Genomic DNA, 27,324 nt, shown 5'->3' with positions numbered 1-27,324 from the left:
CGCTTTGGGAAGAGGAAGGTTGAAGCGGGAGTGCTACGGTCTGGATTCACTTTTGCTGTTCTTTCCAGCTCTTCCTGGTATTCCCTTCCCAAGCCCGGGTCTTTTACTTGTCCTGCCTGGACCCCTGCTCGACCTCCCCCAGTCCGGGCCTGGCTTCCGGGCTCCAGACCTGGGAAAAACCCCTTCGGACTCGGCGCCTCGCCCTCCCTCCGCCTCGGATTTTCACCCCGGCCCCTGTCCCCTGGCCTGTGATTTCTTTTTATCTCCTGCAACTACCCCCGCCATCACGTCCACCTGGGACCATCTGCCCGACTTCTCTCTGCCAGTCTGGTACTCCATCTTCCTCTCCCCCGCCCCCTCCCCCATCCCAGACCTTTACTCACCTTTGCTTGGATACATCCTCTTTGGCCTGCTCTTCCGCCTAGATTAATTGACGACCGACACTCTCACAGTTTGGGCCCAAACTCCAGCCCCTAGCTGGATTCCCTCCATCCATGCTCCCTCTTTAATTAGCCCATGCTTTCAGTAATACAGCAGCTCGCTTTAACCGGCCGGCCGTGGTTCTGCACTCTCAGCTGCTGGCTGCCTTTGATCTTTGGCTGATGGGTACTTGACGTTTTATGCTTCTGAGCCCAGGATGGTAAGTATGGCCCTAAGGGAGACGGTGGGTAGCCTTGTGTCTCCGTCTAATGGGTTTAGGCTGCGGGATCTCTGGAAGTGCTCAGTTTCCATATTCCCCTTACAGAGGAAGAGCTTAGCTCCTAGCCAGCTGGCCAAGAGAAAACCGGAAGGCAGATCTGGTGATGATGAAGACTGGCAGCCTGGGACAGTGGTGAGTACCCTGCCCTCCAGGGGATGGGACAGGTAGGATGCAGGGCTGTTTGGGCAGAAAGGAGTCCTGGACTTGGTTTCTGGGGTTACATGGATGAACCTGGTCACCTCCAGAAACTCTTTCAGTAAACTTTTACTTAGTGCTTACCAAGTGTCAGGCATTGAACAAGATAAAAAAAATCTTGGTCCTCAAGGTGCTTACTAGAAATTAATATAGCCTCAATTTTTCTGGTAGAGAGGGATATTCCAAAGCAAAAGAGCAGATTGGGTTGGGCCTTTTGGCTCCCTTGGGAAAAATAAAATGGCTCCCCAATAGCAACTAGTTGCCTGCTCTTTTGCTCTTTATTCCCTACCCAATATCACAAAACAGTAGAGTATATAGGGCCTGCCTTAGGGTTCTGAGCTCACTTGGGCCTAGATTAGAGTAGTGGTGCCCATCTAGTCCCTGCTAATACTCAAGTGCAGTATGTTTGACTTTGGATTGGTCCTGTGCTCTGTTTCCGCTGTTGAGGCTTTCTGGGGCTGACCGGGTAGGACCTATGTATACAAAAATCAATAGGATAATACAGCATATACTTCAGAGAGAAAGAGCAGTTCACGAAGTAAGGGCTTGGCCACTGGAACTTTGGAGAAAGGGATTAGCTAAGGAAGGTCAAGAAGGCAGTTTTGGGCAGGGCCTGTATGTGAGGGGTGAAGGGGCTGGTGTTTGTTTCAGGTGTTTCTTGTAGGATCATTGAAGCTTCAAAAACCTTCAAAGGTTCCGTGGGGTCTTGCCCTGAAGTTGCACCACTGCTGGTGTGCAGGGGGCTCCTCTGCCTGTGAGGGATAAGGCTGCCTCTTGCTACTTACATGGGTCTCAGACTTGAACTTGGGGCAGCACTTGGTGCTGCTGGGTCATAAACGGTGCTGTTTGCTCCTGAAAACCCTTTCAGTGCTAGCGACCTCACTGCCATGGTGTGGGCTGACTGGCTCGCTTTATTCACCTCATCCAGTGCCCATCTTCCGATTAGACAAGTTCTGTAACGTCATTAACTTCCAGTTTTCTCACCTGCTAAGTGAGTATAATAATAAACATTTATCATAGGCTTGCTGTGATGATGATACATGATAATATATGTGAAGAGTTTAGCACAGTGCCCGGCATTTAATAAGCGTTTTAAATGTGAGTTGCCATTGTGGTGAGCTCTGTGGTCTTCCAGACTTGACTTACCTTCCCCAATACTCTTCTAGACTCCCAAGAAACGGAAATCCAGCAGTGGGACTCAGAGCCAGGAGTGTTTCCTGTCTCCCTTTCGGAAAACTTTGATTCAACTAACCAATCGGCCACCCTGTCTGGATAGTAGTCAACATGTAAGTCAGAACTGCAACCTGTTGGTGAATGCGTGTGCCCTATGGAGGCACCTTTCTTGTTTTGTCTAGGGAGGCTTCTACCCCTGAAGACTTCCTCAGTGCTCTACAGAGGAGCCAGCAGACAGACTTTGGTGGAGGCTTTGGGTCTACCTACAGCCTCAGGGGCCTGGCCTCTTTCCTTCAAGATGTGTGCCTGACTTGGAGTCCCTGTTGTTTATGGTTATCTGGGCTCCAGATCTCAGGTGGCTCAGATTCCTGAGGACATGAGGGTATAGAAAAGGAAAGGCCATGGCAGGGTGTTGGAACCAGGATCCTCCTGCCAGCTCAGTCTCTCACTTAGCATATGGCTTTAAGAGGTATCAGAGTCCTACAGCTTCCACGTGTTTCCGCTAGTAAAATTCAACATAATCTTTACTACGGCAGGTTCTGTGCATTATCTCATGTAACTCATTTGTTAAGATGTGGAAGCTGAGTCTCCGAGGGGTTAAGTAGTTTGCCCAAAATTACAGAGTAGTCAGATCTGCTTAGCTTCAGCAAAGCTTTTTCCACCAAACTTTCTGAGGACATTGGTATTGAGCTCTGGCACTGAGCTCCAAAAACTTTTGGAATTTCTTTCTTTTCTTTTTTTTTTTTAAGATTTTATTTATTTGACAGAGAGAGACACAGTGAGAGAGGGAACACAAGCAGGGGGAGTGGGAGAGGGAGAAGCAGGCTTCCCGCGGAGCAGGGAGCCCAATGCGGGGCTCGATCCCAGGACCCTGGGATCATGACCTGAGCCGAAGGCAGACGCTTAATGACTGAGCCACCCAGGCTCCCCTTCTTTTTTTTTAATTTTATTTATTTACCTGTGGGAGAGCACGTGCGTACTGAGCTGGGGGGGAAGGTCAGAGGGAGAAGCAGACTCCCTGCTGAGCAGGGAGCCGGATGCATGAGCTGAAGGCAGACTCTTAGCCGACTGAGCCACCCAGGCGCCCTTAAGATTTTACTGATAAGAGTGAATCTCTGGAAGAGGGAAGCTTTGACCTTGGTGGGGAGGGGGGATGCTCTCCCTCTTCTATCAGAAGAAAGGGATGGTTTAATTTGCAGTAACTAAATAAAGTGAGAGCGTGCTCTCTCCCCTGCCTCTGCCAGTCTTATCAGACCAGATTCCCGGAGGCTGGTCATTGCAAGTCTTGTAGGCTGTGTCCTCATGTTTTAGGCCAGGGATGCTCACATTCTCCCATACTGGTTGCACAAACTTGCAGTTCTTTTTTAAATCTGGATCATGACCTGAGCCGAAGGCAGACCGCCCCCCAGGTCCCGGCCCCTAGGTGCCGCACCTTTGGAATTTAAGTGATAAAGCAGTAAAGGTGTCTTTTACTATTCATTAAAAACGTTTTAACCACACCTGAGTTTATGTTAATGAGATTCATTTGTAAAGCAACTAACCTTGGTGGCTGGTTGCCAGGGGCACCAACCTACCAGTGGCTAGTGTTTAATCAATCATGCCTATGTAATGAAGCCTCCATAAAACCCCAAAAGGTCAGGGTTTGGAGAGCTTTTGAGTTGAACAAGAATTTATCCACGTGCCGGGAAGTGGCATATCCCAAACTCCTGTGCTCAGGACTCTTCCAGACCTCGCTGTATGTATCTCTTCATCTGGCTCTGCATATCCTTTAGTAGCCTTTGTGATAAATGGTAAATCTAGTAAGTAAACTTTTCCTGAGTTCTGCGAGCTGCTCTAGAAAAGTAATTGAATCCCAGGAGGGTGTTGGACCCTCCGATTTATAGCCTATTGGTCCGAAGCACAGGGAGCAACCTGGATTTGGGATTGGGGTGGTGGGGAGAGGCAGTCCTGGGGGACGGAGACCTAACCTGTGGGATCTGATACTCTCTCCAGGTAGATAGTGTCAGGATTGAGTTAAATTGTAGGACATGCAGGCGGTGCTGAATAATTGCTTGTTTGTGGAAGCGCCACACATCTGGTGTCAAGTGGGTGGGGGGGAGATGCAGGAGTCTGTTTTTACTTTACAGGGACATTTTGAAGGAAAAATGGGAATAAAGCGATAGGAATATGTAATGGATATTAGTTATTTGTGCATTCAGCAAATATTTTTTATTTTTTTAATGTAATTTTATTTAAGATTTTATTTAACAGAGAGAGTGCGCGCTTGTGCACACATAGGTGGGGGGAGCGGCAGGCAAAGGCAGAGGGAGAAGCAGGCTCCCCGACGAGCAGGGATCCTGATATGGGGCTCAATCCCAGGACCCCGGGATTATGACCTGAGCCAAAGGTAGACACTAAACCCACTGAGCCACCCAGGCGCCCCTCAGCAAACATTTTAAAACATTTTTACATAATACTTGATAAATACAAAGGAATATGTATATAACATGTGAAATAGAAAACACAGAATAAACACCCGTGAACCCACCATTCTGCACTAGAACATCACCAAAGTCATAATCCCTTTTCCCATCCTGACAGGTAACCACTGACCTGAATTATCTTCATCATCCCTTGCTTTTGTGATAGTTGAACTATATATAATTCATTAAGTAATACATTGTTTAATTGTTTACTAAGCCGTATTAAAAAATGGTGTGTATGGGGCGCCTGGGTGGCTCAGTCGTTAAGTGTCTGCCTTCGGCTCAGGTCATGATCTCAGGGTCCTGGGATCGAGAGCCCCGCATCGGGCTCCCTGCTCAGCAGGAAGCCTGCTTCTCCCTCTCCCACTCCCCCTGCTTGTGTTCCCTCTCTCGCTGTGCCTCTCTCTGTCAAATAAATAAATAAAATCTTTAAAAAAAAAAAAAAAATGGTGTGTATGGGGCACCTGGGTGACTCAGTCGGTTAAGTGTCTGACTCTTGGTTTTGGCTCAGGTCATGATCTCAGGGTGGTGCGATCGGTCTCTGGGCTCAGCGAAGAGTCTCCTTGAGATTCACTCTCTCCCTCTGCCCCTCCCCCTGCACACATGCTCTTGCTCTCTCTCAAATAAATCTTAAAAAAAAAAAAGGTGTGTAGTTCTGTGGGACTCTTTTCATTTAGGATTCATTCAAGTTGTCTTATGTAAGTATATGACATAAGTGCAAGTGCAGTGGGATTATACAACAGGGGGTCTGACAGTCTGGAGGTTGGTGAAGGACCTGAATCTGAGGGATGTGCTGATTAGGTCGAGTCCTCAAGGATAGGAGGAGTCAGCCAGGTGAAGAGAATGGGCAGTGTTCTAGATAGAGGGGACCCTAAAGGCAAAAGTGCTTCAGGCCCACAAAAGTCATATAGTGCAGCCTTGGAGATGAGAGCACTTAGCCTTAAATGTGATGAGTTTGAAGTTCTGTAGGATAGGATATCTAGGTTTGGGGATGGTTGCAAATATGGGTAAGTGTGGAGCTTAGGAGGGAAGTAGGGACTGGAAATAGATTTGGGGTCCTTAGCATAGAGATGATATTTGACCCCTCCAAAGTGTATTGGAGTGTCAGTGAGTGCAGTCAGGGGAGCTGAGGTGCAACCCTGAGCCCCGAGGAACACTTACCTTTAAGGGAGTTAAGCAGAGAAGGAAGAACTCCTCAGGGACTGAGCATGAGGTCCTAAAGAGGCGGAATAGTAGGAGAGTGGTGTCATGGTAGTCAAAGGCAGAGAATATTTGGGAAGCAAGAGTGGCCGGCTTTGTCTAGCCAGATAAGGATAGAAACATGTCCACTGGAATTAGGGTTATGTAGGCCATTGGTGATCTTGGCCAGAGTCATTCCAGAGGAGTGGAAGGGGCAGAAGTTGGGAGAAGTGGAAGATTAGAAAGGGGAGACAGATACTCTTTCTAGAAGTTTGAAGGGGTGGAGATAAGAGGTCAAAGGAATTTTTGTTTTTTAACATTTATTTTAGAGAGCAAGTGTTCATGGGGTGGGGGCGGAGAGGGAGAGAGAATCTCAAGCAGAGTCCTCGCTGAGCATAGGCCCACCCATCCCACCCCCCCCCCATCCCCCTGGAGCTTGATCCCAGGACCCTGAGATCATGATCTGAACTGAAATCAGGAGTCAGACGCTTAACTAACTGAGCCACCCAGGCTCCCCAAAGGAATTTTTGTTTTTAAAATAGGAGAGAGTTAAGCATGTTTTAAATGCTGGTGAGAGAGAGCTAGTAGAGAGGGAGAGGTTGAGATATAGGAGAGATCAGGCTGAACTGATAGAGTGAATCTCTGGAAGAGGGAAGCTATGACCTTGGTGGGAAGGAGGGATGCTCTCCCTCTTCTTTTTTTTTTATTTTTTAACTTTTTTTTTTTAAGATTTTATTTATTTGACAGAGAGAGACACAGCAAGAGAGGGAACACAAGCAGGAGGAGTGGGAGAAGGAGAAGCAGGCTTCCCGCAGAGCAGGGAGCCCAACGCAGGGCTCGTTCCCAGGACCCCAGGATCATGACCTGAGCCTAAGGCAGACGCTTAACGACTGAGCCACCCAGGTGCCCCTGCTCTCCCTCTTCTATCAGAAGGAAGGGATGGTATGAATTTGCAGTAACTAAATAAAGTGAGAGCATGCTCTCTCCCCTGCCTCTGCCGGTCTTATCAGACCAGGTTCCCGGAGGCTGGTCATTGCAAGTCTTGTAGGCTGTGCCCTCATGTTTTTGGCCGGGGATGCTCACATTCTTCCACACTAGTTGCACAAGCTTGCAGTTCAAAGTCTTGCATTTTAAATCTGGAGCATAAATTCTTGGCTACTCAGAGCCTCAAATCTAGCCTTCTGTATTGCCAATTTTGAAAATAATATTTCAGTTTTTTGGGGGCACCTGGCTGGCTCAGTCAGTGGAGCCTAAGAATCTTGATCTCAGGGTTATAGGTTCAAGCCCCATGTTGGGTATAGAGATTACTTTAAAAAAAACTTTAATATTTCAGGTTTAGAATTGAAGCCAAATTAGAAAGGAAATTAGAGGGGCGCCTGGTGGCTCAGTCGTTAGGCATCTGCCTTCGGCTCATGTCATGATCCCGGGGTCCTGGGTTGAGCCCCGCATCGGGCTCCCTGCTCGGCGGGAGGCCTGCTTCTCCCTCTCCCCCTGCTTGTGTTCCTGCTCTCGCTGTCTCTCTCTCTGTCAAATATATAAATAAAATCTTAAAAAAAAAAAAAAGAAAGGGGGCGCCTGGGTGGCTCAGTCGTTAAGCGTCTGCCTTCGGCTCAGGTCATGATCCCAGGGTCCTGGGATCGAGCCCCGCATTGGGCTCCCTGCTCAGCGGGAAGCCTGCTTCTCCCTCTCCTTCTCCCCTTGCTTGTGTTCCCTCTCTTGCTGTGTCTCTCTCTGTCGTAAATAAAAAAAAAAAAAAAGAGAGAGGGCGCCTGGGTGGCTCAGTTGGTTAAGCGACTGCCTTTGGCTCAGGTCATGATCCTGGAGTCCCTGGATCGAGTCCCGCATCGGGCTCCCTGCTCGGCAGGGAGTCTGCTTCTCCCTCTGACCCTCCCCCCTCTCATGTACTCTCTCTCATTCTCTCTCTCTCAAATAAATAAATAATCTTAAAAAAAAAAAAGAAATTAGAATCTATCTCCTTCCTTTCCCTCTTATTTATTTATTTATTTATTTATTATGAGAGGGAGAGCATCCATTGGAGAGCTGGGGGAGAGGGAGAGGGAGAGAAGCAGACTTCCTGCTGAGTGTGGAGCCCGATATGATGCTGGGGGCTTGACCCCAAGACCCTGAGATCACGACCTGAGCTGAAATCAAGAGTCAGATGCTCAACCAGCAGCCACCCAGGCACCCCATCCTTTTCTCCTCTTTTGACTTAAGGGTGGCTTTGTGTTAGCGTTGTTCATATACGAGTTTCTCATTATCATTGCTATTCTTAATTATAATAATCATGGTAATTAAAAATAGTACAAGATTTTATTCAGCTGCAAAGAAATATGCAAATAATTTGGGCCTTTCTCCGAACCCCCCCATCATGTTACTTAGTGTGATGAAGTTCAGTTCTCCACATTCTTTTTCTATCTTCCAGGAGATTGTCAAATATATTCATTATATTTTTCCTATTTAAAGTACACTGAGTTTCTAGAAATTTATAAGCTTTATAGAAATGGGTCAGAATAAAAGTAAAAATTTCAGGGCAAGACAGGTTTGCTTTTTTCCCTATTAAACTACCTTTTTGCTTGAGGGGAATATTTTTCATTATTTCTTTTTCCACTAATGTATTCCCATTAAAACTACCTTTAGGGTTTCTGTTCTTGTTTTCTCCTTGCTTTCTTGGGTTTCAGCTCTTGTTTTGTTGAGGTTCACAGGCCGTCATAATTCCCTAGAGAGCTCAGGGATATGTAGACCAGAAGACCGGAACTTTGATGGGCTTGTCAGAGTTAGCTCAGGGGCTGGCGCTGTGGACTCCCCTGCACGCTCTTCTGCCCCAGCCCCATCACCCAGTGCTGGTTCCAGGCTGAGGTGCTGACACAGAGGCTTCCTGTAGGCTCTGACGTGGAGGCACCAAGGCCACCCTTCTCTAGGACCTATGTATGTTTGCTTCTTATCACCCTTGTCCCCCCTGCTTTTTTTTTGTGATTTGTTTGCCCTCTCATGTCCTCTTTCTCATGTTGTTCCCTCTCACGCCTTCCCGTGGCAAGAAGCTGCTGACTCTGGACTGATTCATATGGCTGTAGTCAAACAGTTGGATTAGGAGGCCATACCGCGCACTGGTTACAAGTCAGGGTCTTGGAATGAGGAAAGTCCTGCACCTGTCATGGCCCTGTGACTTGGGAAAGTGACTTAACCACTCCGTCTCAGTATGCCTATCTGTAGAATGGAGATACCAGTGATAGTACGTGGACGTCCTAGTGCTGGTAGTGAGGATTCAATGGCAGTCTGAGCGCGGGCATCTTGAATGCTTAGCACCGCATCTGCTATACACTGTTAGTCACCATTACTGTTGTCATTTTTGCTGTTGTTGTTAATATTATTTACTAATACTACTGTTCATATTACTGCTACTACCACTACTTTTTGAAGGTCTGGTGAGTTCCCAAGGAGGCCAATGTGGGAAATTAGATGTAGTAGGCAGAATTGATATGACAAAAGAAATGTGAGGTACGTTTGGGAAGATGTAGTCCTGGAGGAGAGTGTTTGAATCCAAATATTGGAGTTTTCTGTTAGTACTGAGGTTGGGTAAGTTTGTGGTGCTTTCTTCTTAAAAGGTGCTGTCCCCTAGGGAATAGTTGTTCTTGCTGGCATGGCCTTTCATGAATGAATGGGTTTAAGCCTTGTGGCTGACAGCTGAGGCTGGGCACTTGCCAGTGGCACTCTGCTGTCCCTGGCTATTTATAGAATCTTTGTAAAGCCTCAAAGATGAAAGCTGTTGTATAAAACCTAATAACCTAATATGGAGCACTTCTCCTTATGTTCTGGATGCATCTGAGTGAGATGTAATCAAAATATAATGCTCTGAATGTATTATCTTTATTTTTTTATTTTTTTAAAGGTTTTTAAAATTTATTTAATTGACAGAGCGAGAGAGGGAACACAGCAGGGGGAGTGGGAGAGGGAGAAGCAGGCCTCCTGGTGCCCCTGAATGTATTATCTTTAAATAGGCATGTTGTTATTTTAAATTTTTTTAAAAAGATTTATTTATTTTAGGGGCGCCTGGGTGGCTCATTCGGTTAAGCTTCTGCCTTCGGCTCGGGTCATGATCTCAGGGTCCTGGGATCGAGCCTCACATCGGGCTCCCTGCTTAGTGGGGAACCTGCTTCTCCCTCTCCCTCTGCCACTCCCCCTGCTGAGCTCACTCACTTTCTCTCAAATAAATAAATAAAATCTTTAAAAAAAAGATTTATTTATTTTAGAGAGCAAGAAAGCGTGTGCGAGTTGGGGAGGGGCAGAGGCAGAGGGAGAGGGAGGGAGAGAATCTCAAGCAGATTCTCCACTGAACACGGAACCTGATGTGGGGCTCAATCCACGACCCTCAGATCATGACCCGACTGAATATGAGTCAGGTGATCAACTGACTAAGCCACCCAGGTGCCCCTAAATAGGCATTTTAGACTGCATTTGTAGAAATATTATCCCATAACATCTTTAATCAGTCCTGAATCCCTGTTTCTTCTTTTTCTTTTTAGGAATCCTTTATTCGAAGCATTTTGTCAAAGCCTTTTAAAATCCCCATTCCAAATTATCAAGGTAAAAAAATGGAGACTTTCCTATTTTTTCAATCAATCATGTGTGAATGTATTTGAATAATTTAAAACCTCTGCTTTTGTAAATACATGCTTACCTTGGAATTGAAGATGCCAGGCTAGTGGTGATGGTGTGTGGGGCAACACTCTAGAGGCCTGCATGTAGGCTGTGTTTGATAGCTTCAGCAAGGCCTGCCATGACTAACTGCCCCTCATCTTCTTGGGGGGTGGGGGTATGCCAGTGCTTGGGAAGCTCTTGGTGGGCCTGGGTGGCTGAAGGCCTCAGATAGTCAACCTCAGAAACAAGATGCTACTAAATTCACTCAGATTGAATGAAACCTGGGTTCTATGTAGGACATAGCGTTGTGCTAAAACTGGGGCTGGGGAGGGAGGAGGCCAACTCTCAAGAGCTCTCCGTCTTGAAGGGCCCCTTTGGGTTCTAGACCTTCCTAGGCTTGACTTGAGATGAATAAGACCCAGCCCTCCAGAAGTTTATAGTTAAATGGGAGAAGTAAAATGGGAAGAACTCTGATCTGAGGCAGACTGGGATAATGGTCAGATAGAGGTGCGCAGCTGGGTTTTGGGAGGTTCTGGGAGAGAGAAGGTCATATGCAAGCTTAGGAAAAGTTATGTGAAGGATAGGCATTTGAGCTGGTCCTGCTGATCTCTTCAATATAGAGGCTCAGGTGACAGATTGTTGGTTTCTAGGTCCTCTGGGCTCTCGGGCCTTGGGCCTCAAGAGGGCTGGGGTCCGCCGGGCCCTCCATGACCCCTTGGAAGAAGGTGCCTTGGTTTTGTACGAGCCTCCCCTGCTGAGCGCCCATGACCAGCTGAAGCTTGACAAGTATGTACATTGGTATTTCTTGAGCAGGTCTGGTCTTCTGTTAAGTGCACATACCTGGAAGGGCAGAGGGCATTGTGGTGTGATTTTTCCTTGGGACTGGCATGTTTTCAGAGTGCTGTCATGACGACTGCATCACCATCCAGAGAGTGGGTAGGTGGGGAAGGAGAGTGCGTGGGGAAGCTTGTGGGCATGTCCAGGTGTTGGAGGTTCCTCACCCTTCCTGCCAAGCTTGCTCAGGGGAGTAAGAGGGATTGATGACATCAGGAACCCTCTCCTCACTTTCTAACTCTTGGAGCAAAAGTTGCTGTGGTTTGATTAGCAGGCCACGAAGGCCCTCTCAGGCAGCTGCCTCTGCGGCCTCTGGATCAGCAGGACACGATTTCCTGAGGGTGTACCCTTGCACTTATCTGAGCTCCATGTTTTCTTTGCTGTGTTTCCTCAGGGAAAAACTCCCTGTCCATGTGGTTGTTGATCCTATCCTCAGTAAGGTCTTGCGGCCTCATCAGAGAGAGGTAAAGGGGGTTGGGGGGAAAGAGGTATGGGCTGGGAGACTGCCATCCCTGGGGCAGCAGCAGTGTGGGTACCAAAGTGGCCTGTTACTCCCCAGGGAGTGAAGTTCCTGTGGGAGTGTGTCACCAGCCGGCGCATCCCTGGCAGCCACGGCTGCATCATGGCTGATGAGATGGGCCTGGGCAAGACGCTGCAGTGCATCACGTTGATGTGGACGCTTTTGCGCCAGAGTCCAGAGTGCAAACCAGAAATTGACAAGGCAGTGGTGGTGTCACCCTCCAGCCTAGTGAAGAACTGGTACAATGAAGTTGGGAAATGGCTTGGAGGGAGGATCCAACCTCTGGCCATTGACGGAGGCTCTAAGGACGAGATAGACCAAAAGCTGGGTATGGAGCCTTACCAGAGTTGGCTGTGCTCTTCCATATAACTTGCTCCTTTCTTGTGTGTATGCTCCCTGATGGCCAGCAGGCTGAGGGCAATGAGGGGGTAGAAGAGAATTCCCATGCAAAATAGTGGAAATAGTGATTTCCAGGCTAAATTAAAGAACTATCAAACTTTTTTCTTTAAGATATTGTAAGATTTGTTCCCTTCACGTGTTTTCTGTTGTAGAAGGATTCATGAACCAGCGTGGAGCCCGGGTGCCTTCTCCCATCCTCATCATTTCCTATGAGACATTCCGCCTTCATGTTGGAGTCCTCCAGAAAGGGAGTGTTGGACTGGTCATATGTGACGAGGTACTTGACTTTCAGCAGTCTGAGAGTCCTGGTAGAGGAAAGTGTTGAAATCTCCTCACTAAGAACTGCCATCCAAGCCCTGTGTCAGTCACTGGGGATTTTTTTTTTTTTTTTTAGATTTTATTTATTCATTTGAGAGAGCGCGAGAGAGTGCATGAGTGGGATGATGGGGGGGAGAGAAGCAGACTCCCCACTCAACAGGGAACCTGACACGGCCTTGATCTCAGGACCCCGAGATCATGACCTGAGCCAAAGGCAGACACTCAACTGACTGAGCCACCCAGGCGCCCCAGTCTTTGGGGAATATTAAGGACAGAACTTGTTGCCTTAGAGGATGCAAGTGAGAGGGAGAGCCTTTGACACCAACCTGCCAATAGGGATTAAGCAGTGCTTGGAACTCCAAGGAGGGTGAGGTTTGGTTTTGTGCCTCTAGACAGTATTCTTAGACCAAGGAAAGACTTTGAAGGATGAGAGGGATTTGGATGGGTGGAGAGACACAGTACAGTGTTTAGGGGACTAGGTTCTGGAGTCAGACTTTTATTCAAATTCTGGCTCTTCTACGTACCAGTGAAATGATCTTGGACAAGTCACTTAACCACCTGAGCCTCTGTTTCTGAGTCAGTGAAGTGGGGTAATCATTTGTTTCATGGGATAATTGTGAGGATTAAATGAGGAGAATGAGGGAAAGCTCTTATCATAGTGCCTGGTATGTCATAAGCCTGGTAGTTGTCATAAGACTGTTTTTTTTTGTTGTAGGCTGGGGGGATGCATGTGAACGGAAACACAGGTAGGAAAGCCCAGTGTGGACAGTCCATACACCTTAGAGTAGTCTGTGTTGACTCTCTGGGACAAAGGGAAATGTGCTAATAGTTACTTCCTAGCCTTTTCCACCACTATGCATGAATGGTGGTAGAGATGCTACTACCTAGAAAGGCATGAGGGTGGCTGGGAACTACCCGGTATAAAGAATTTTCCAGGTTTTCAGGGTGCTTGGCTACGCTGAGGCTGCTACCATTGTTTGCACCTCTTGGGAAGAGTGAAGGCCACTTTGCACACCCCTGGGGCTTTAGTGGAGAGATGGCTGAAAGACTTGGCCCCGTTTGTCAACTGATTGGCAAGCCTGACTATGCTCTGGGAACTACAGGTTAGCTCAGTATCTGAGGGACTTTTGGGGAGGTTACAGGGAAGAAAGGCTTACTTTTGGGATGCCATGCTTGCTAGTTAGGATCTCTTTCCCAATTGGGCTTTTGTCCTTAATAAAGAGTCCATCATTGTCCGGCATGTGTACCAACCTGTGACAGCTCGATGGGCTGTTCTTTCTGGTAAAAGTAAAGGGTTTAGCAGGTTGAGGTGGGTTATATGTGTGATAATCCTATAAAGCTCAGGGCCCTGGCCCATCTAGATTTTCTTCTGCTCTGTAGTGTTTCTTTTCTTTCTCATTCTGTCCTGTTTTGCGACCTGACTCTGCAGGGCAGAGGGGAGTAGGCTGCTTCTTGCCACACTGCAGCATCCTGGCCCTCCTTTTTACTCATCTGCCCTTTTTTGTCAGCAATTTGTCAATTGTCAGAGACACAAGGAAGCCAGTCCTGAAAGACAGCCTACTCTAGGAGGAGTTTGTCAGTTTGTCCTGTTCAGACCCTGGAAAGGGAAGATGCTACCCCAGGCTTTCATGCTCCCAGCATCCGCGATGCTTTCTCCTAGCTGATGCTTCTCTCTGGCACACAGAAGTGCTGCATAATAACTCTGTGTACAAAATCTTTGGTCCTTACAGTAATCCGAGTTAGGGCAAGTCAGAAGACTTGGGCTCAGCCTTGGCTCTGCCACTTGTAAGCAGCCTGTGCAGATGAGACTGCTCGGAGACTCACTTCCATACAGTGAGCGGGTGGCACAGGGTCTACCTGAAAGGGACATGGTCCAGATCAAGAGAGAAGATGTATGGAAGTATTTTGTAAAGTATATGAATAGGTGAGGGATTGACATTGTTGTCATCATCTCAGTTTTGGAGGTTAGAAGTGTGATGACTTGCCCAGTTGCCCCCTGCCAGGACCTAGTGAACTGGGACTTGAATCCAGGCCTGAGATTTTAAGAGCTGGCTCTTATCCCTTACTGCCTCAGGTATAATACAAAACTTGGTGTAAGAAGCGTGGCTTAGGCATGGGTAGAAGAATGTGTGCCTTATCCAGACCCGTATATGTTCTTTTATAAGATCTAGAACACATGGCAAATCAGAAGAAACATGCTGGGGAAATGCATCAAAAACAAGAATGCTACTCGTAGGGCTCATGTTTCAGAGAGAAAAGTGGTATTTAATCGTGGTATCATTTTTTGTTTTTAAAAAGGATAAGTGGAGAACCCTGCCAGAACAGAAATTAAGCAGCAGCTTATTAATAAGAGCTCTGACAACTTTTCATCTGGCCAAACGTTTGATTTGCTGAGTTGCCAGAGTTTGGCTTATTTTTTTTAAAGATTTTATTTTTAGGGTGCCTAGGTGGCTCAGTCAGTTGAGTATCTGACTCTTCATCTCAGCTCAGGTCTTGATCTCAGGGTCGTGAGTTTAGGCCCTGCCTTGGGCTTTGCACTAGGTATGGAGCCTACTTTAAAAAAAAAAGAAAGAAAAAGAAAAGAAAGATTTTATTTTTAAGCAATCTCTACACCCAGCATGGGGCTTGAACTCACGACCCTGAGATCAAGAGTAGCACACTCTTCTGACTGAACCAGCCAGGCACCCCAGAGTTTGGGTTTTAAATCTCTGGGTGGAGGCTCCTGGGCGTCTCTTTCGTTAAGCGTCTGCCTTCGGTTCAGGTCATGATCCCAGGGTCCTGGGATTGAGCCCCACATCGGACTCCCTGCTCAGCGGGAAGCCTGCTTCTCCCTCTCCCACTCCCCCTGCTTGTGTTCTCTCTCTCACTGTGTCTCTCTCTGTCAAATAAATGAAATCTTAAAAAAAAAAAAAAATCTCTGGGTGATGGTGGGAGGAGGTGGGTCTGGAGCCCGGGTATTCCCATAGGGAGTTGGGATTGGCTTTCCCTTCCAGAGACCCACAGGGATATTGTGTTAGTTCATTTATTGGGTTATTTATTAAGTGCCTGTTGTGTGTCAGGTCCTGGGGGTCCCATGATGCCTGCCCTCAGGGAGCTTCAGTTGAGAGGGACCCAGTTGTTGACACCTATTTCCCTAGGGTCTTTCGGGTAATTTCCTCACAAGTTTCATTTCCCTCTTAGGCTCCAGAGTCTCAGCCTTCTCTGTTTCAGGGCTAGAGCTTGGAGCCTCTAGTTGTTTTTTATTTTTTTGTTTTGGATGTCTTAAAAAATATTTTTAAATTGAGATGTAATTGACATATAACATTGTATTTTAGGTATACAACATCCAGTCGTTTTTAAAGTTTAAAATTCTAGGTCTAATTCTTCTTTAATAGCAACCATGGTTATTAATTCATTTCATTCAACAAACATTTACTGAGCAGTTCTCTGTGTGCGGCTCTGTCCTATGCACCAAGTTATATAAAGGCAAGTCTGACATGGTCTCTGCCTTAAGAAGTTCTTGTCTAGCTGAGGAGATTAAGTAGAGTATGATTAGTACTCTAGTATATATAGCAGTAGATGAGCGGCAGGGTAGTGCACTGCCCAGACTTTGGAATCACAAAGACCTGAGTTCAAATCCTAGTTCTGCTTTCTACCGGTGTGATTTGGGATAACTGTTCACCTCTCTGAACTTCATTTTCTCTAAAATAGGTATTACAATTCCCACTTATCTGATTGTTATCTGGATTATAGAAGAGACTATAGGGATTCAGTAAACAGCTATTATGTTACAGGGTGCCATAGGAGCGTGGAAGTGGGAGAGACCAACAGCCTGGGGTCCTTGAGGAAGGCTTTGCATAGGAGGTGACATTTGAGGAATTTGCCTGTGGGAGAGAATTCTGGGCAGAGGAATGGCATGGGCAAAGAGACCTAAGGAAATCCAGCATTAGGAGTGGGGAGGAGTTACAGCTTCTTGGACTAAGACAAGCTGTTGAGAGTTGTCAGAGAAGTTACCTAGGGCCTTATTGAGAAGTGCTAAACTAATGAGCTTGGACTTGATTCTAGAGACAGGAGGGTCATTGGAGGGTCTGTGTTTAATTGCATCGTACAAGGCTAACCAGAGGGGGCGCATGCTGACTTGTTTGTTCATTCTTTCACGGGTGGTTGCGTTTCGAATGCCTTGCCCGGTACGGGCTGAAATGGGGGACTTCGGATAGAAGAGGCACAGGCCTGATCTTGCCCATGTGGTTCTTGGGGAAAGAGGAAAGATAATAGGGTTCTTTACAACTTTCTTGAAAACGCCTTAAAAAAGAGAGAAGTAACAGTGGTGTGTATGAGGGGTGAGTGATGGAGAATAGAGATTGGGGTACAGATGCAAAGGGAGGCAGAGAGAGGCTTTTCAGGTATATGAGCTGTGGATTCTGCAGGGTGAGGGAAGGAGGAGCCTGGCCTAAGTCCCTTTAGCTCTGACAGCCTAGACATGGCCTGTAGACCAATCCAGAAGGCCTCTGGCTCAGTAGGTTCTGGGTTGGTTGGGCTGATGGGGAGGGGAGGATTCCCTGAAAACAGGGGTCTAGAATAGAACATGGCTGAATGTCTCTGAAGAAGATAGGCAGCCTGCTAAGGCTCTGGAGGTTGGGGCAGGGAAGACGAGGGGAGGTAACGGAGTCGAGGGAATCCTTGCTTTATGAATGTAGCACTGATGGTCTGGAAACTGAAGGTCTGTCTCTTGAGCCTGACTTTTCTCCCTAAGGAGGCAGGTAAATTCTCACTCTTACTGTATCCTGCTCAGTTCCCAAGGCCCAGGACTTGTAATGTTTATGATTCCTCTTTCCCTGTCTACACAGGACTTTGCTATCATTAGGGATGCCAGATCATGCCCAGGCCTAAGTGAGAATTAATTTCCTTGCAGGGACACAGACTTAAGAACTCTGAGAATCAGACTTACCAGGCACTGGACAGCTTGAACACCAGCCGGCGGGTGCTTATCTCCGGGACCCCCATCCAGAATGATCTCCTTGAGTATTTCAGCTTGGTACATTTTGTTAATTCAGGCATTCTGGGTAAGAAACCAGCCTTGTCTGCTACATTGGAGAGGAGGCTTGCTTTGGCCTTGGGAGTGTAACTCTAGCTGAAGAGAGAAAGGGGAGAATGCTAGTTATATGTAGGTCACTAGGCACTCTTGTAGGAAGACTTCTTTTGTCAGGGAGTAGCTTAGCCATTGGGAGACATTGTTTCTGCTGAACAACTCAGCAAGGCCCATGGCAGCCATTTTTCCACCGCAGAGGTGGTAGGACTATGCACAATGTACTGTCACTATGGGCTGGGGATGGAAACACTACCCCTAGGCATTTTTGCTCATCACATCCTAGCTGCCTCAAGAGCTTTGGCCTTGGAGCAGACTGTCTTGGGCAATTTTTGTTTCTTAACTACTTTTAGTGTACAATTCACTGTCATTAAATATGCTTACATTGTTGTGCAACCATCACCACCATCCATCTCCAGAACTTTTTCTATCTTGCAGATCTGAACCTCTACCCATTAGACAATAAATCCCCCTGTCCCATTCCCCCCAGCCTCTGGCAACCACAGGTGGGTAGGTCTTGTACATAAATATCTGTGGGAGGGTTTGTTAGTGCCACCCCAACTTGCCAGTGCTCAGGAAGATAACTTTAGGCGAGAACCAGCTAAGCAGCAAGATTTCATAAAGTGAACACATTTGTGTAACGACTCTCAGATCAATTACTGCCACCATCTCTGCAGCAACCCTTCTTTTTTTTTTTTTTTTCTTTTAGATTTTTTTAATTTAGAGCACGAGTGGGGAGGGGCAGAGGGAGAGGGAGAGAGAGAATCCCAAGCAGACTCCGTGCTGAGTGTGGAGCCCAATGTGGGGCTCAATCCCACGACCCTGAGATTGTGACCTGAGCCAAAATCAGGAGTCAGGTGCCCAACCAACTGAACCACCCAGGCGCCCCTAGCAGCACCCCCTTCTAATCACTGTTCTCTCCTTTTCCCCGGGAGGTAAACACTCTTCTGACACTTGAGTTTGGTTTTTGCCTATTTTTGACTTTATGTAAATGGAATAATACAGTATATATTCCTCGACATCTGGTTTCTTTTTTTTTTAACATTGTGTTTATGAGAGTCATCCATGTTGTTGCTCGTGGTGGTAGTTTGTTTCCTTCTTCGTATACTATTCCTTTTTTTTTTTTTTAAGAGAGATAGAGAGGGGAGCAGAAGGGCAGAGGGAGAGGGGTTGAAAAAATCTTAGGCTCCACGCTCAGCAAAAGCCTGATACGGGGCTCCATCCCATAACCCTGAGATCACCACCCGAGCCAAAATCAAGAGTTGGATGCTTAACCCAACTGAGCCACCCACGTGCCCCAATACTATTCCATTTTTATGAATATACCAGAATTTATTTATCTGTTCTGTTGATGGACAGTTGAGTTTCCAGGTTTTTTTGTTTGGTTTTTTAAAGATTTTATTTTTTTATTTGACAGAGAGAGACACAGCGAGAGAGGGAACACTCAAGCAGGGGGAGTGGGAGAGGGAGAAGCAGCTTCCCCCCGAGCAGGGAGCCCGATGCAGGGCTCAATCCCAGGGTCCTGGGATCATGACCTGAACTGAAGGCAGACACTTAACGACTGAGCCACCCAGGCACCCCGAGTTTCCAGTTTTTTATTCTTTTGAGTAATGATGCTGTGAACATTCTTGTATGTCTTTGCCTGAGCATAGTGTGCATTTCTCTTGTGTAAAAAAAAAAAAAAAGAAAAAGAAAAATGAAATCCATGCGGGCACCCGAGTGGCTCAGTCCGTTAAGCATCTGCCTTCTGCTCAGGTCATGATCCCAGGGTCCTGAGGTGGAGCCCTGAGTCCTACAAGTAGAATCGCTGGGTCATATGTTATGCATGTGTTCAGCTCTAGTAGATAGCGATTGTGCCAGTAGTATATGAGAATTCTAGTGTCTCTACATCAGAGGTCAGCAAATTTTTTCTTAAGGGGCTAGATAGTATTTTAGACTTGCAGGCCATACTGTCTCTGTTATAAGTACTCAGCTCTGCTATTGTAGCATGAAAGCAGCCATTGAATGTAAATGAGTGGGCATGGTTGTGTTCTAATAAAACTTTATTTACAGAAGCAGGTGCCTGGCCCGTGGCTGTAGTTTGCTGACCTCTGCTCTTATATCATCACCAATATTTATCTTAAGAGAAATTTTTTAAAATTTTAGTCATTTTGGTGGGTGTTTTAGCATTTACCTAATGTTGAATAAAGTTGAACACCTTTTAATATGTTTATTGGCCATTTGAGATCCTCATTTGTGAGATATCTGACTTTTTTTATTCCTGGCCAAAAGAAAACCCTATACCCATTAAGTAGTAGCTCCCTATTTCTCCTTACCCTTAAACTCTGACAATCACCAATCTGCTTTCTGTCTCTATGGACTTGCCTATTCTGGACATTTCATATAAATGGAATCATACAATATCTGACCTTTGTGTTTGGCTTCTTAGTATAATATTTTGTCCATATTGTAGCAGGTATCGGTACTTCATTGCACTGATACATGCTACTTCATCTCTTATAAGCAGCATATAGATGGGCTTTAAAAAAAATCCAGTCTGACAATTGTATTGTCTTTTTAATTGGATTATTGGTCCACTTATATTTAATATAATTAGTTATATATTTGAGTTTTAATCTGTATGGCCTGTCAAGTCCCCACTTGCTTTGGTAGCTCTCTGATCCATTCAGAGATTGCCTGTGATTTGTCTAGCTTTGTTCTTGGCAGGAAGGTGGTCTGTAACAAAGTAGTCTGCCACTGTTGGCAGTGGGCTAATCATTCCTTTTTTACATTCTTTTTTTTTTTTAATTAAAAAAATGTTAATACAGTTCAAATCAGTGTGCCAGGTTCATTTCAGCTCCTTCACTGCCAAACCTGGGAGCTGGGATTGCTTTAGTTTCTCTGTCTTCTCCTTGTCTGGGATGACCAAGGTATAAAGGTATCTGGTGCATCAAACTCTAAACTTCACATTATTCTTATGTTTCTTGATCTTGACAGATTTAGCATCCTTGTGCCTGGCCATAAGCAGAAAGTCCTTGATTTCTTCAATTTTGCTTAGCATGGCTACCAGGGCCCCCTGGGGAGCGTGTGGCTGGCACAGCAAGCGACTAGAAGCGAGGACAGGAAAGAGTGAGACTTCCCCTTTGGTTTCTTTTTTTTTTTTTTACATTCTTTAGTGCTTTAATTTTCCCTTCTCTCTTGTCTTAGGAACTGCCCATGAGTTCAAGAAGCATTTTGAGTTGCCAATCTTGAAGGGCCGGGATGCAGCTGCTGGTGAGGCGGACAGACAGCTAGGAGAGGAGCGGCTGCGGGAGCTCACCAGCATTGTGAATAGGTAATGGCAGGGTGGGGGCTGGGTTTGGCAGCAGCTCCTTTCTTCAGGATTTCCCCCCAAGTTAGGTCATCAGAATTGCCTCCTAAGCCATCCAAGGCAGTCCTTTGGGGCCGTGGCCTATAAGGGCTGGGATTCTAGGGAGTGGGATCTGTGCCCTGACCAGAGCCACTGAATAAATGGAGGTGTCTTGCAGGCCAAGTCCCTGCTTTCTTCCTGGTCTGGGCCCTGTAGTCTGGTTTGGGGCTGCTTAGCATCCTGTTGAGGAAACTCTTCTCTGATGTTGCCTGACTCCCTGAGCAAAATATCCCTTGGAGCATTGTTAGTACTTCAGAAGCTTCCTGTCAGTTGATCTCAGAGCTAAAGCACCAGGCTTCCCTTCTCAGGCCCCATAGCCTTCTTTGACAGGTAGAAATAGATCTGAAGGATGGGTGTGGCTCCCAGACTAAGAGGGCTTTTCCATAGGGTCCACATAATCCAGGGGAGAAGTACTTTCGGGACTCCTCTGTTGTAGGTAATATACTTGATGATTTATATCCTGGAGTCCTGCCCCCTCTCCGATTTTAGATGGTAGGAGGGACAGTCACTATGTTCTTAGGTGCTACTCCTAGTTCTTAGGAGCTACTCCTTAGGTGCCTGATCCCTATCCTTCCTGGTCTGCCAGGAGGTAAGGGCTTAATTTCATTGAACCTTGGGCCATGTGGTATTTGGGCAAGTGCAAGCAGAAACTCCCCTAAGGACTTAGTGGTTTGTAGCTTGCTTTCCTTGTCTGAGCGCCAGGTTCAATGGGAGGTCTTGGCCTTCTCTTGAAGACCAGCTAAACTTTTCAGGAGGAAGACAAAGCGTTGTCAGTGTAAACTAGATTGTTTGAAAGGGTCTTTGTTCCCCTGACTGAGACCCTCATAAAGATATCTTTGCCATAGGGCTGATGGGTCTCTGACATATGATACTACAGAAGAGAAATAGTCTTTTAGATTCTTTGGGTGGTAGCTTTTATTCCAGTAGTTAGCATAGCATTTTTACCAACCTTTTGCCTTCTTATCCTGTCTCCCCAGGTGTCTGATACGGAGGACATCTGATATCCTGTCTAAATATCTGCCTGTGAAGATTGAGCAGGTGGTTTGTTGTAGGTACTGAACTCAACTGAGGGGTATAGAGTGAGTGTGTTTAAAAAAAAAAAAAAACAAACAACTCAGCCCTTGAGGCATGGCTGGGCTCTCACGGTGTCTTCAGGACAGAAGTGTGGTCCAGCCTTTCCCACTGACCCAGCTGCCCTTTTTTCAGGCTGACACCCCTTCAAACTGAATTATACAAGAGGTTTCTGAGACAGGCCAAGCCAGCCGAAGAGTTGCGTGAGGGCAAGATGAGTGTGTCTTCCCTTTCTTCCATCACCTTACTAAAGAAGCTTTGTAATCGTGAGTTGGGTCCATGTCCTGGGTTCCTCTGAAAGAGTGAGCAAGGGTAGGCTCCTGTATGGTCCAGACACCTTCCAAACTTGTCTAGAGTCCTCATGAAGGCCACATGTGATTCTAGCCCTTCCTGAGGTATGAACCCTACATTGTGTACTCTGTAAACCAGACACTTTGTTTTAGAAGGTTTAGCTTATCCCCTGCCCAGCCCATGCTTGATGCTTGGGGTATATGGGACTGTGTGTGTGTGAGTATGTGTACGCACACGTGTGCATATAAAATGTTGGACAGGAGGAAAAATAAGAAACTTGCCCTCTCTGATATAGTTACCTTTTTGCTGGGAGAACACACTAGTGAGCAAGATGGTCCCAGATGGAACTGACTGCATACTGGGATTTGGGGTCAAGCAAGTCTGGTGCTGAGGAAGGTCTGCTGGGTAGGCTTCTAGAGGGGGTTCCAATGAACACTGAAGTGGAAACATCCAAAAGCATTGTAGCTGGCATTTTGCATTTTGTTTGTGGGTTTGTGTCGTTCTCCCCCCCCCCCCCCCCCCCCCCCCCCCCCAGATCCAGCTTTAATCTATGACAAGTGTGTGGAAGAGGAGAATGGCTTTGAAGGTGCTTTGGAAATATTCCCCCCTGGTTATAGCTCCAAGGCTGTAGAGCCCCAGCTGTCAGGTAAGCCAGTCTTTGGGCTCCTCTGAGAGGAGGAGTGGGAGACTGTCTCTGTGTGCTAGATGTATCCTTATCTCAAGGCATGATATCAGGAGTAAGAGTCCAGGGGCATTGGGATGGCCTGCTGGGGGCTAATGGTTGCTGATTTCTCTAGGTAAGATGCTGGTCCTTGATTACATCCTGGCAGTGACCCGAAGCCGCAGCAGTGACAAAGTAGTGCTGGTGTCCAATTACACTCAGACGTTGGACCTCTTTGAGAAGCTCTGCCGGGCCCGAAGGTAGGGAAGAGCCTAATCAGTTTGCCAAAGCAGTGTCTCCTCGACCGTCCCACTAGGAAGAGTAGCTGTTCTGACCGGTGGATAGGGGCCAAGGTGTGGGTATAGTAGGGTCTTCCCAGAAAATAACTGTTCTCTTACTGCTGCCACGGTCCCAGCTCCGTCTCTAAGCCGAAGAGCCCCTGGTCCTTCAGGTACTCCCAGAGGACGGAGTCCTGGCCTCGAGCTCCCTGCCTATCCCTTTGGGAGTTTAGGGTCTCAGGTTGTACATGAATAGCCTCAAGCATGGTTAGTTCAGTTCCTTCGGGAGCGGGGCTCTGCTTCCTTCTTGGGTTCTGATCTTTGGATTCCCCTTCAGGTACTTGTATGTCCGCTTGGATGGCACAATGTCCATTAAGAAGCGAGCCAAGGTTGTGGAGCGCTTTAACAATCCGTTGGTAAATGTACAGCCCCTATTCCCACACTACCAGTGCAGTAACAGAATCCAGGGGTGACAGAGAAGCTATAAGGGTGCTCTGCTTTAGGGTTTCTTCGATTGTTTTGTTTTGTTTTTTTCCCCTTTTCTGGTGGGCGTGGTGGGGTTAGGCTGGTTGGTGATGGCTGGGCTGGGAAATTGGTAGGCAGACAAATTGGTGGTATTGCTGGTCCTTACAGCATGAGAGTACAGATGTGTGAGAGAGTAGTCTGCTGGGCTGAGTAAGATTCCAGTTCAGGCTGCAAGAGATTCTTTTTCTCCTGCTTCCTCTTTCCAGAGCCCTGACTTCGTCTTCATGCTAAGCAGCAAAGCTGGAGGCTGTGGCCTCAATCTCATCGGGGCTAACCGACTGGTCATGTTTGACCCTGACTGGAACCCGGCCAATGATGAACAGGCCATGGCCCGGATCTGGCGTGACGGTCAAAAGAAGACCTGCTATATCTATCGCCTGCTGTCTGTAAGGAGGGTGACAGTGGTCATAGTAGGGGTGGGTCATGGAACAAGACCTTCAGGACCATCTTGGGTTGTTTCTCAGTACCTCTCTTTGTCTCCTCTGCCTCTGGCAGTGGCCAGGCTATGGGCTTAGCCAGAGCCCTTTATTCTTCTGTACTTTCTTCCTCTCTCCACCCAATTCCTTCAAAACCTTACTGTGCCACCTGGATACCTGTTCAGGGGTTAGCAAACTCTACTGTGGTCGCCTTCCTTTGACAGGACACCTGCTTTCCCTCATCCCTGATCTCTGCCGTGTCACTTGCCTCCACGGGTCCATGGGGCTAAGAAGAGGTACTGGCATTCTCCACGTTCTCAGTCATCATTCAGACCATCCACCCTACAGTTCTCTTTTAAAGCTCATGTTATCTGACTTGACTACTGTCTTTTCTTCCTTGTTACAGTCCTCTATCCTATGCTATTTTCCTAATTCATTGGTGACTTCGGATACCAGCCCCATCTTCGTTTTTTTCCCCAGATCATCTGGATGTCAAGGACCATGCAGTTCCCTAGCACTCTGGCCTTCATGTTTCCTTGACCTCTCTAAGTGAGCTCTTCAACTCCCCCTCATTTAATTACTCCCAAGGCCACACTCCAGAACTTTAATAGTGCCAAAACTACACATAGTTCCAAACTTTAATAGCTATCATTCTCTTCTCACTTCCTGTTCTTCCAGCTTTCTCATACCGCCTACATCTGCTTCAAACTAATGTCCCTAGTACCCCACCTCCCCCCAGTCTGGCTTGACTTCTCTTTCTTTTTGTCCTGATTCTTACCATGCATCCTCTCAGCCACTCTTTCTGTAAAACCTTCTCCACTTGGATCATTACAACTGTTTTCAGCTTCTGCACCTGATAAAATTTGCAGGTATAGATCAGCACTAGCACAAATTCACATATTCCATTTTGGGCTGGGCCGTATCTCGTTTCTTTCAACAGCCACTTCAAGCCTTCACCACTTCCCTCAAGTTTCTTACCTAACCCTGACTCTCATTCTTTTTGCAGAGACCTTGTCTTGTACTTCACAGAGAAAACGTAGGCTACCAGGCTTGAATTCTCTAGCCTCTCTTTCGTAAATCTCTGCACCTGGCTCTTCCCTTCCCATCTCCGAGGAAGATCATTTCCTTCTTTTTTGAGGCTCATCATTCTAGCTTTGCCCTAGATTCTTTCCTGTCCTTTCCTTTCTTAGTCAATTAAGTTCTCCTTTATTTCCCTGGGTCTATAAACATGCTCAAGTAGCTCTCACCTTAAAACGGTTTCTTAAGCCTCTGTCCAATTGTAGCTACTACTTTGTGTTACTTTCCATTCATTCATAGTCACATTTTTCCAAAGCCTACCAATTAACTTCACTTCCTCATCTTCCACTCACTCATCAGACCCTTTATATGCCCCTGAACCTGCTTTTGAATGTACTGTTGGCTTCCTAATTGCCAAAACAAGAAACTCTTGATTTTTCCTCTGTATCTGACACTGTTGACCACTAATATTTAAAATTGTAATCTGGTTTTCCTACTTCTGTGATTACGTACACTCATTATATTGACAGATCTCTAAATTTTTAGCCTAGAACTCTTATGAGTTCTAGACCCATATTTCCATCACCTATTGTACATTTCCACTTGCATGTCTATGAACACTTTGGATGCATGGTGACTAAATTCATTTGCTTTCTGAATTCTGTCATTTAATGGTTCCATTATCCAACCAACCCAAACCTGGGTATCATCCTACTGGACCATTCTCTGTCTCCTAACAACAAATTACTATTGATTTTTACCTTCTGGAAATTTCTTTAACCTTCCTCTCTGTCCCACGCTAAGGTCACAGTCCTCTCTCACTTGGATATTGCAGCAGCTTCCTGATTCTTAACCTTTGGTCTTAACCTGTTTTCACATACTGCTTCCAGAATGAACTTGACAAAAATTCTGATTTTGCTTTTCATCACTTACAGGACAAGGCCAAGCTCTTTCAGCCTGGCATCCATATTTCTTCAGTATGACCTCTGCTGACTTTCTCAATCCCAGCTTTTACTACATTCCCACCATCCTTTAGACAGGCTTAGGTTCTCAGTCCTCTAGTAGGCCAGGCTTATTCCTTTGTTCCTATGTGGCACCTAGGAGCTTTCCCTTCTCTCTTTCTTTGTAAACCATCTATTCATTTTTTAAGATTCAACTCAAGGATAATCTTTCAAGCTTTCCAACACTCCCCTCTACCATCCCTCTTGTGGGCCCTTGGGTATCATATACAGGTTTTTATTATTGTACCAATTAGTTTATGTCTCTCCCACTAGACTATGAGCTCAAGAATAGGGATCATATTTGATTCTTCTTTGTATCCTCGTGTACAGGGCCTGGCCTAGGATACCCTAATGATATTTATTGAGTGAGAGAGACCTGGGCTTGGTGTGGAGCTCTGGTGAAGCTGCTGCAAACCTCAGCTCACTCTGAAGGAATGTAGCCAGGCCATGAAACCCTCCATTTGTACAGAAAATATCCTGGGTGAGCAGACATGTACAAGTCATGTTCCCAAGAGACAGACTGGGAAAATGGACTCAGCTGAGCAGACGTGCGGCTATAGGACTTGTAGTTTTATTTCCCCTTCTCTTGGGTAGCTATAGTTTCAAGCCCTAGGTTTTCCTGCCCCCCTGTGTTTGGGGATGACTTAGCCATGCATCCCTTGGTCTCCCCACCCCAGGCAGGAACCATTGAGGAGAAGATCTTTCAGCGCCAGAGCCACAAGAAGGCACTGAGCAGCTGTGTGGTGGATGAGGAGCAGGATGTGGAGCGGCACTTCTCTCTGGGCGAGCTGAAGGAGCTGTTTACCCTGGATGAGGCTAGCCTTAGTGACACACATGACAGGTGAGTGGAGTGCCCTTCCTGGCTGTTACCTCTGAATTCCCTGCACACACGGCGATGGGCACTGTAGTCACCACAGCTCTGTCCTCTGCCCCAGGTTGCGCTGCCGCCGCTGTGTCAACCACCACCAGGTCCGGCCACCCCCTGATGGTTCTGACTGTACCTCCGACCTGGCTCAGTGGAACCATAACACTGATAAGCGGGGGCTCAAGGATGAGGTACTCCAGGCTGCCTGGGATGCTGCCTCCACTGCCATCACATTCGTCTTCCACCAGCATTCCCATGAGGAGCAGCGGGGCCTCCACTGATAAACCAGTCGGTCTGGGTGTAGCTGTTAGAGGAAGGAGACAGGGAAAAG

At 46.8% G+C, this 27,324-nt stretch overlaps 1 protein-coding gene and 1 pseudogene across 1 annotated transcript; one reads left to right on the top strand and one right to left on the bottom strand.

Annotated features, from left to right (window-relative positions):
• Positions 1 to 490: 490 nt before the first annotated feature.
• On the top strand, positions 491 to 27,294 carry RAD54L (RAD54 like). The gene is made up of 18 exons (XM_032429862.1): positions 491 to 640; positions 746 to 832; positions 2,062 to 2,181; positions 10,230 to 10,290; positions 10,995 to 11,130; positions 11,573 to 11,642; positions 11,738 to 12,026; positions 12,250 to 12,374; positions 17,307 to 17,457; positions 20,667 to 20,793; positions 21,846 to 21,920; positions 22,075 to 22,205; positions 22,766 to 22,876; positions 23,028 to 23,151; positions 23,507 to 23,585; positions 23,901 to 24,080; positions 26,806 to 26,969; positions 27,064 to 27,294. The coding sequence occupies exons 1-18, from the start codon at positions 638 to 640 to the stop codon at positions 27,272 to 27,274; spliced, it is 2,244 nt and encodes a 747-aa protein (XP_032285753.1). The 5' UTR covers positions 491 to 637; the 3' UTR covers positions 27,275 to 27,294.
• LOC116648088 lies at positions 20,308 to 20,599 on the bottom strand (annotated as a pseudogene).
• Positions 27,295 to 27,324: the final 30 nt, after the last annotated feature.

The sequence above is a fragment of the Phoca vitulina genome, unplaced genomic scaffold, assembly GCF_004348235.1.
Source record: "Phoca vitulina isolate PV1807 unplaced genomic scaffold, GSC_HSeal_1.0 scaffold2, whole genome shotgun sequence".
NCBI classification, from domain to species: domain Eukaryota; kingdom Metazoa; phylum Chordata; class Mammalia; order Carnivora; family Phocidae; genus Phoca; species Phoca vitulina.
Note: the sequence above shows the minus strand (reverse complement) of the source record. Positions and strands in the feature narration are given on the sequence as shown.

Excerpts from the sequence above, each read along its gene's own strand:
- RAD54L (XM_032429862.1), top strand. Across the intron at positions 12,027-12,249 it reads CGAGATAGACCAAAAGCTGG|AAGGATTCATGAACCAGCGT; the intron begins GTATGGAGCCTT and ends TTTCTGTTGTAG. Across the intron at positions 20,794-21,845 it reads CTCACCAGCATTGTGAATAG|GTGTCTGATACGGAGGACAT; the intron begins GTAATGGCAGGG and ends CTGTCTCCCCAG.